Source organism: Trematomus bernacchii, unplaced genomic scaffold, assembly GCF_902827165.1.
Source record: "Trematomus bernacchii unplaced genomic scaffold, fTreBer1.1, whole genome shotgun sequence".
Taxonomy (NCBI): domain Eukaryota; kingdom Metazoa; phylum Chordata; class Actinopteri; order Perciformes; family Nototheniidae; genus Trematomus; species Trematomus bernacchii.
In genome coordinates, this window is record NW_022987771.1 from 1792752 (window position 1) to 1801684 (window position 8933).

At 44.8% G+C, this 8933-nt stretch overlaps 1 protein-coding gene across 2 annotated transcripts in view; it reads left to right on the forward strand.

Annotated features, from left to right (window-relative positions):
• Positions 1–8345, forward strand: part of adgra2 (adhesion G protein-coupled receptor A2) — a 39085-nt gene extending 30740 nt beyond the window's left edge. For both annotated transcript variants that reach the window (XM_034148688.1, XM_034148689.1), the window contains 13 exons: positions 112–325; positions 476–640; positions 720–918; positions 1019–1168; positions 1268–1429; positions 1806–2006; positions 2134–2323; positions 3940–4148; positions 4659–4786; positions 4938–5061; positions 5143–5291; positions 5997–6086; positions 6242–8345. In XM_034148688.1, the coding sequence (XP_034004579.1) occupies positions 112–325; positions 476–640; positions 720–918; positions 1019–1168; positions 1268–1429; positions 1806–2006; positions 2134–2323; positions 3940–4148; positions 4659–4786; positions 4938–5061; positions 5143–5291; positions 5997–6086; positions 6242–7661 (3401 nt within the window). In that variant the 3' untranslated portion in view covers positions 7662–8345. The remainder of the gene's footprint in view (positions 1–111; positions 326–475; positions 641–719; positions 919–1018; positions 1169–1267; positions 1430–1805; positions 2007–2133; positions 2324–3939; positions 4149–4658; positions 4787–4937; positions 5062–5142; positions 5292–5996; positions 6087–6241) is intronic.
• The last annotated feature ends 588 nt before the right edge of the window (positions 8346–8933 follow it).

Genomic DNA, 8933 nt, shown 5'->3' on the forward strand with positions numbered 1-8933 from the left:
CCAGAAAAGCAGACTCATAATAGCTTCTGTGGAAACATTTAGATGAGGTTGAGTAATGAGAGAGCAGCAGAAGTAATTCAGAGTGATGTCTTTTCCCACCATGTTACTCAGACGGTCCTCTGGAGCTGCACACCCTCTCGCTGCTGCCATCCCAGCGCCAGGTGGTCTTTAAAGGCGACCGGCTGCCCTTCCACTGCACCGCCACCTTAGTGGACAAGATCACCACCTTGCACTGGCGTCACAATGGTCAGCTGGTGACCTCTGACCCCGAGATGGGCGTCCAGCTGGAGGACAGTGAGCTGCATGACTGCACCTTCATCACCAGGTACAGAAATCTATTAAATGATTGCATGATTAAAACTATTCACCTTGTGCAAAGTGATCTGATGAAGAATAATGTTTTTTTAGTGCTGCACACTTAAGAACATGTGGTGATAATTTGTTATAATTAGCTGTCTCTATCCTCTCTATCCAGTGAGCTTATCCTATTCAACGTACATGTGGAGGCCAGGGGAGAGTGGGAGTGTGTGGTTTCCACCGGGCGGGGCAACTCGTCTCGCACTGTGGAAATAGTGGTGCTGGAGAACAGTGCCTCCTTCTGTCCAGAGGATAAACTTGTCAACAACCGTGGGGAGTTCAGGTTAGTAAGAGATCCAAAGATTATTAATACATACCTAAAGAAACAGGGGTCTCACCCTGCTCTGGTTTTTAATCCCCAGGTGGCCCAGAACTCTGGCGGGCATCACTTCACATCAGTACTGCCTGCAGCTGCGTTACTCCTCCCTGCCTATGGAGGGAGGTATTGAGGAGAAGAAAGCCTCTCGATACTGTGACCGCTCTGGAAACTGGCAGGAGGGGGACTATTCAGAGTGTCATTACACTAATGGCATCACCCGCGTCCTGCATACCTTCATCCTGGTAAGTAGCTTAACATCGATACATGGTTCCTGTTTCAGTAAATGCTATGTAGACTTGTTTCAAAACGTCATACCTTGCCCTGGCTGTTTTTGCCTCACAGATGCCCATCAATGCGTCCAACGCGGTCACTGTGGCACATCAGGTGCGCACTTACACCATGGAGACTTCCGGCTTCACTGACTCTGTGGATGTGTTGTATGTGGCGCAAATTATGGAGAAGTTTATGGAATATGTCAGACAGCTGCGAGAGGTAAGATTTGATTGTATCTACATACAGTATTTAGGTATGTTGTGTTTAATCCCAAAGTAACTATCCTTTAGCTGTAAACTATTTGTGTTTTTGTTCCAGCTGTCAGAGGTGTTGGTGGAGATGGGCAGTAACCTGATGCAGGTGGACAGCCAGATCCTCGCTCTGGCCCAGAGAGAGAAGAGAGCCTGCAGCTCCATCGTCTCCTCTCTGGAGACGCTGGCCTGGCCTCAGCTGCATGGCCACGCTCAGGACTTCTCCATGGTAGGGACTATCAACCGAAGTGTAACTTTTATCATAACCTTTTTATCAGAGCATGTTATAAGCTGAATATATCCTGAAAATATATATATGTGGGGTCCCCGAATTGACCAAGTGTTAACTGGTGCCTGGAGAGGTGGCTGACCCTTACACTGCTTCCCAAGAGGTGTTTAGTAGCAGCTTTTTTCTAACATAAGGAATGGTGCACTACTATGGTGCATATGTTGATATTTTCACAATGATTTAGCCTCTTACACAAAATGTCCTATGTTCAGAAACATTAAAGCAAAATGTAAACCCTATCAATGATCTGAATGGCTGATGAACACATGACCAAACATGAACACATTCTTTACCCTTTATATTTTGATGCATGCAGGTATCTAAGAACATCGTAATGGAGGCCCACTTCATTAGACCGGCCCACTTCACTGGCATCACCTGCACCGCGTACCAGCGTCGGGAGGTTTCTACAGGCAGCCTGGGAATGGAAACCTCAGAATCCACTCATGAGCAGCAGCTTCGTTTCCGCTGCAGCACCGGCTCCCACAACACCTCCCTCAACCATTTTCCACTTAAGGTAAGCTTGAGGACCCCTTATTTTGGATGCTATTAGTAAATACTGTGCTATATTGTATCTACTATCAAAGTCATCAAGTCGCTCTGGTGGATTCTAACATAAATACAAAATGTGTTTACTTCCACAGAATTCAGTAGCCCTGGCCTCCGTGACGCTCCCAGCTACTTTGTTTCCTCCCGATGCTCCTGCAGACTGTAAGCTTCAATTTGTAGCCTTCAGAACTGGCAGCTTTTTCCCTCTGTTTGGGAACTCAAGCAACGCCGGGCAAAACTCTCGTCGCCGTAGCGTCAACACTCCAGTCATCTTTGTTGGCCTAGGTGAGAAACCCTCTCAGCCTATTTTGTGAAACCACTTTTGTTTTCTCATATTCAAACAAAATTGCTCCTAAAACTACTGCTGGAAAGACTTTCTGAGACTTTTTTTGTTTTACGATCTTGTGGATGGCCTTGTGGGATTTTTCATTTCATTTAATCGTTTATTTGAAGAGGGACAGTGCTTTAAAACGTAAACATGCCGGATTTTAGCTTTGAGCTCATTTCCATCCGTAGTCCCTCACATACAACATTTAAGAACATGACATTTATATACATAGCAAAATAAATACATGATATGCAGAAAGAGCATGAGCAGCATATAAGCATTTACCACATGGCAGTACAATGTAGCAGCTACGACATATAAAGTGCAGGAGAAGATAAAAGGGCTACATAAAGTGCAAGAGGAGATGCCCCTGTATTAAAGTGCATTTAGCGGTGATTGCACGTTTGTTTGTTTCTCAACCATTCTTTGAGTTGACCTTTAAAACTGTTCAAAGTGGGACAATCCCGTATCTCAGTTGGGAGGCTATTCCACAAAGAGCTGCCTTTAATTGATAAAACATTTTGACAGAAAGTGGTCCGTCTGTGGTGGACTTCACAGTCTCCTCTGGTTTCTGACCTAGTGCAGCGTCCAGTGTCTTTTTTGTGGATGAATTCCCCTAAGGGAGGGGGGTGCCAGTCCATGTAAACATTTATAAAAAAAGCACATACTTTTAAAAGACTTAAAATTGTCAAAACTCAAGAAATTGTGTTTTTCAAGGATGGTACAGTGGTGGTATGAATTTGGCTTTCTGTCAAACACCTTGATAGCTCTCTTGGTTTCAGGTTTGTGGCACAAGCAAACGACCAGTTTGTAAAACAGTGTTCAATATGGGATAGAATCATACAGTGGAGGTATGACTTTGCAGCATTGACAGTTAAGAAAGGTCTAATTTGTTTAAAATGTTGCAAGTTGAATTTAACGGTGTTGGATACTTTCTTGATTTGTTTCTTAAAAGTCAAGTTTGAGTCCAGTATGACTCCAAGATACTTGAAGTGGGGGACTAGTTCTAATTCTGCTCCGTTTAAAAACATGTTGGATCCTTCGATTTTGACTGGTCGTTTATATGACATCATGTTAAAATATTTTAAGTTCTGCAACACTGTAGCATTATCCATTAAAAAAATAGGCTGTCTGTAGCATCAGTCATTGGGTCTTGAGGTCAAACAAAAACACAGCAGTTAGTTTTGATTTTTATCTATTTAAATCTACAGAAAAATCCGTTGAGGAAGCAGGAAGCCATTTCTCTACCATCCAGTAGTGCTGGTTTATTTTTTTTGTGACTGATGGAATTTACTTTATCTGAGCTACCATGCCTGACGCATTACAGCCCTTTTCGTTGTTCATTTGTTGTTCAACCTTGACAATCTTTGCAATCATTTTAGCTATTTCCACCTACGTATAAAAACACATTAGGACCCAGTTTGTTTAGGATGTTGAGAGATGTCCTTCAAATTGAATAAACTCTTGAAGCAATGTAAGGGAACAAGAGACAAGCTGAGGGAGCAGGAATCACAAACAGACTACAAAGTATCCGTGACTCAATTTCACTACAATTTCCCCTCTTTCGCTACAGACGGCTGCAGCATGTGGAACCACTCGGAGCCCATCTGGGTGTCTCTGCGTCACTTGTCCCCTGGTTCTGATGCTGTGGCGGCCCAGTGGAGCCTGAAGGGTCTGGAGAAACAGGGGGGCTGGAGCCAGGAGGGCTGTCAGCTGGTCCACAGCGACAGCAGCACCTCCACCCTGCGCTGCTCGCTGCTCAGCAACTACGCTGTGCTGCAGGTAGCTTGATTTTCATCATCCATTACGGGTTATCTTTTTTATCTGAATGAGTGGGGGTTTGAACTTTATTTTTACTTTAAGCATTTCAAAACACAATTAATTTCTTCCAAATAAACAAAAACATGAATGAATTAATACAAAAGTAAAAAAATACAAAAGAATGATGGAAAACGTTTGTCAGCACATCATTTGCCTCCCGACTCATACTTCCGAAACAAACAAACACCCCCTCCCACCTTGCCACCCACCCACCGCCCCCTTTTAACATCTGACATACACACACTCAATCCCACCCACACAGACTCACAGACATTTGACAGACTAAGTGTTGTTTGGATGCTGGGAGATGTTGTGGCTCCACTCCATCTACAAAGCTTCATAAATTGTTCTCCATATGATATGAAATCGTTTTCCCTTATTTCTTTCATTTACATTTTTTGTTTAAATTAGTAATAATCCTGGATTATCAAGGTTCAATGAAATGTACATTTGTGTGGGATTTGTTTCCAGGAGGTGCCTGACTTCCCCAACTCCAACCCCATCTCTGTGAGGGTGCTCCACCCTGTGGTGTATGCCTGCACTGCACTGCTCCTCCTTTGCCTCTTCACCATCATCATCACACACATACTACACCACAGGTAATAATAATAATACATTTCATTGTTAGAGCGCTTTTCCCAGTGCTCAGAGACGCTTAATGTATGTATGCATTGTATGTGCATGAACACACTTCTCACTTCTTTTAGTTATTTGCTTCTTATTAAATAATTGTTATGTTTGCCCCTACAGTTCAATTCACATTTCCAGAAAAAGCTGGCACACATTACTGAATACCTGCTTCCACATAGCCATGACGACAGCCATCTACGTAGGAGGCATAAGTCTGACCAGCTACCCAGTGGTTTGTCAAGCAGTAAGTGATGCATTTAAATTCTCCTCATTTTGATTAATGGTGTGGAGGCTTGGTGTCTTACCTGAGTGTAACGTGTGACAGGTGGGCATCGCCCTGCACTACTCCTCCCTCTCCACCCTGCTGTGGATCGGAGTCAGTGCCCGGGTCATCTACAAAGAGACGTTGTGGCGAACGCCCCGACAGCCAGAGGGAGAGCCTCCAACTCCGCCTACTCAGCGACCCATGCTCAGGTCAGTGAGCAGCCCACAACTCAATGTCACCCACTTCCTGTACTGTTTGATTGTTGCTGTCAATACGGTTTATGTTTTAGACAGAGTTTTTATGCATGGCCACCCAGACTGTGCCCCATCAAAGTGGGTCATTGTGCCCAACAACTAAAGTCCCTCTGTGTTTGATGTCCCTTGGAGGGACATAACAGAGTCTTGCTGTAAAGGCTATAAGTCTTTATGAGTGGGGGAGGGTAGGAAAGTATGAAACCAACGAAACAGAAGCAGAGGGGGTCGTCATAAATCTGCGCAGGGTGATTCAGGGGGTGCACTGTCTTTCAAAATATTCCCTTCTTTTTCTCCTTCCACCCCTGCCCCTGTGATCAAGAAGCTGCAATCATACTCTGACCCCGCTGACCCCCCCCCGTTACCCCTTTGTTGCCCACTCAGCCACATGGGAACAGGCTGCATTAAATCACAGACTTATGGAGCCTATGCTGACCCTTGTAACGCTCTGCCCACTATAGGAATGATGGATCACACAGCTCCGTTTAAATTATAGACAGCCAGAGAAACATTGGAGGAAAATGACACCAACATGTGCAATTTAAAAACATCGTAGCAGCCAAAGGTCAAACAGCATCCTGTGGCACAAACAAAAACTGCTTTTGATTTCTGAAACTGCGGCTAGGAACTTGTGTTTTAAATGTTTTTTCTCTATTATTCAAGGTTCTATTTGATAGCTGGTGGAGTTCCTCTTATCATCTGCGGGATCACTGCAGCTGTCAATGTCAACAACTACGGTGACAATAGCCCTTAGTGAGTTATTTTCTTTTATCCTTGCTCCATTTGGCTCTTGACTTTGTGTTGTTTTGTTTGGTGCTGAAGTGAATAATTCTGCGTGAAACGTTGAACACACAGACGTGTCCTTGTTTTGCGCTGACCCTCCTGACTCCTCTTTCTGCTTCTTGCAGCTGCTGGCTGCTGTGGCGCCCCAGTCTTGGCTCTTTCTTTGTCCCCGCTGGGCTAGTGCTTTTGGTGACCTGGATCTATTTCCTGTGCACTGTGTTTCGCCTGAGGCACCGCGTGGCCAAAGAATGCGCAGGAACCACCCTGTCCTCTCCTGAGGCGGAGAGCCAGCCTGCCCTGGCAGGAAGCTCCAGCCTCCTCTCCACAGACTCAGCAGGGGTTCCTGTAAATGCTGTTGTAGTGCCAGAGGATCAGTACTCGCTGAAGACACAGTTCTTGGTGCTGGTGGCGACCCACTTCCTGTTTGTGGTTCTGTGGTGTTGTGGAGCCATGGCAATGTGGCTGACAGGGCACATCAGCTTGTTGTTCAGCTGTCTCTATGGGATGGCTGCCACAGTTCTCGGGGTGTTCCTGGTGGTTCACCACTGCTTCAGACGTCGGGATGTGCAGGCCTCATGGCTGGCATGTTGCCCAGGTAACCGACACTCCAACCCTGTTTCTACCTACGCGCACACCTGCACCACAGGGAGTGGGGTGCAGACCTCCGAGCAGGAATCACAACATTTCATCAGCTGCCATCCACCTGGTGACTCTCATAACTCCTCTTCAGCTCGATCATCATCCACACCGAGTGGAATCAGCAGCGTGGGCCCCGGGCCCTGCAAGCTCACCAACCTGTTACAGGTGGCACAAGACAATCCCAACAATTCCAAACGTGCCCCTGCAGGCAACAACCACAGCATCAGTACTGACAACACCACCAAGCCAACAAACAATGTCCTGCCCATCATTAACTCTTCAGCGCCAGTGCATCCCCAGAGAAGGAAAGTGAGCAGCAGAACTAAACAAGGAAGCAGTCAGTATCACCATCGAAGTGAGGGCAGGGGTCACTATCGTCTCAAAGCTCTAAGGACTGCGGGAGGCGGGGGCAGCCTGGGAGCTTTAGGGCCCAACGGTTTAGATCACCTCAGTTCTTCACACGTGGTTCACAAACAGGCCACGAGTGAGAATGGCAGCATCCACCTCAGCATGTCAGAGAACCAGGCGAGCCCGCTTACCAATGGGAAGCGCGTGGGAGAGTCTTTAGCGACCAGCCCCTCAGAAGGAAGCGACGGGGGCAGCAGCGGGAGTCGCAAACCCTTCCCCCTGCTGCCGTCTGTGGCCAGCAGGGCGGCCATGCACGGCGCTCAGAGACGATGCGCCAGCAGAGACAATTTGAAACTTGCTGCCGCTGTGGAGCGAGACACTAAGCGCTGCTCCTACCCTTTGAACAGTGTCACCACCACCGTGCCTGGTGCCGCCGCCCCAAACGGCACCCTCAAAAACTTAGTGCTGGAGCTAGAGCACGACATGAGTGGCACGGACCAATCACAGAGCTCCGTCGGAATGAAGAGTGGTTTGTGGAAAAGTGAAACCACAGTGTAACCTATACTTACATGTGAACTTCTATGCATGACCTTAATGGACTGTCAAATGATTGGGTTATGTTTTAATGGTCTCTTGATTATAATAATTATATAATTTAAGGTATAAAATCATGAAGGCATCCAGGACCCTAAACTGGTAGTACTTTTGCCTCAGTAGCATTCTAAGAGTTCACTGTGAAATGGTAAAAAAATAATAAGGCAGGTTTTTTTATTATCAGTTTCAACTCATTTATTTTATTCATTTCACAAAAAAAAGTACAAGATATATCTGAAATGGGCATATAATGTTGATTTTGGATGTCGAATGAAAGCTTTAGTGTTTTGTAATTGTGATTTTTTTTCTATGCATATCAACTATAGCATGAAATGGAAAGCAAGGCAGTCCATTTCCAAAGTTCAGCTTTATGCATTTAATATTTGGACAACCCTTCACCCTTATGTTTTCTTCAAGTATTGTATTGCTTGTGATCATGTATGTTTTTGTATGTTTTGTGTGTGTGTGTATGTGTGTGTGTATGTGTGTGTGTGTGTGTATGTATGTATGTGTGTGTGTGTGTGTGTGTGTGTGTGTGTGTGTGTGTCTGTCTGTGTCTGTGTGTGTATTCATACAGAAGAAGCGTATTTCCATGAACGTGGCTGTACAGAATCTTTGAGTGAATTAAAGAAGCTATGCGAGACTTTTGAACATATGATAAAAGTGTTTTATTTATATGTTTCTGTCTGATCTTACACAACTCTTACACAACTTCCCTTGTTTAGTATTCAGAATTCAGAAATAAATACAAACTAGAGAGAAACAATTGACTCACACACTCCACTAGTCATTTAAATGTATGAATGACTGCCCCCTATTGGGAGGCAGAGAAACTTTGAGTGTTCTTGAGGGATCTCAAATGTATTGTCCTTGCAGATCAGGCAATTCTTGCAGGTTCTGCAATGATAAATGTATCCAAGACATGATAACATATGAGTTATCCTAGACACAATGATTGTAATGAGGTTAGTTTTGAAACGTTTGTTAAAGGGGTTTCTACACACATATGTTTCAGGTATATAGGGCATGACTATCAGAATCAGAATACCTTTATTTGTCCCACAGAGGGGACATTTACATTTGTTACAGCAGAAAAGAGCCAAAGACAACTTAATGTTAACTAAGAAGCATGCATACAAAATATGAAAGATAAAACAAATAACATTTTTTAAACATCACTGCAAGCAGATCTTTTTTATTTTATTCAATAATAATGTTGCCTTCACATGTCAGTGG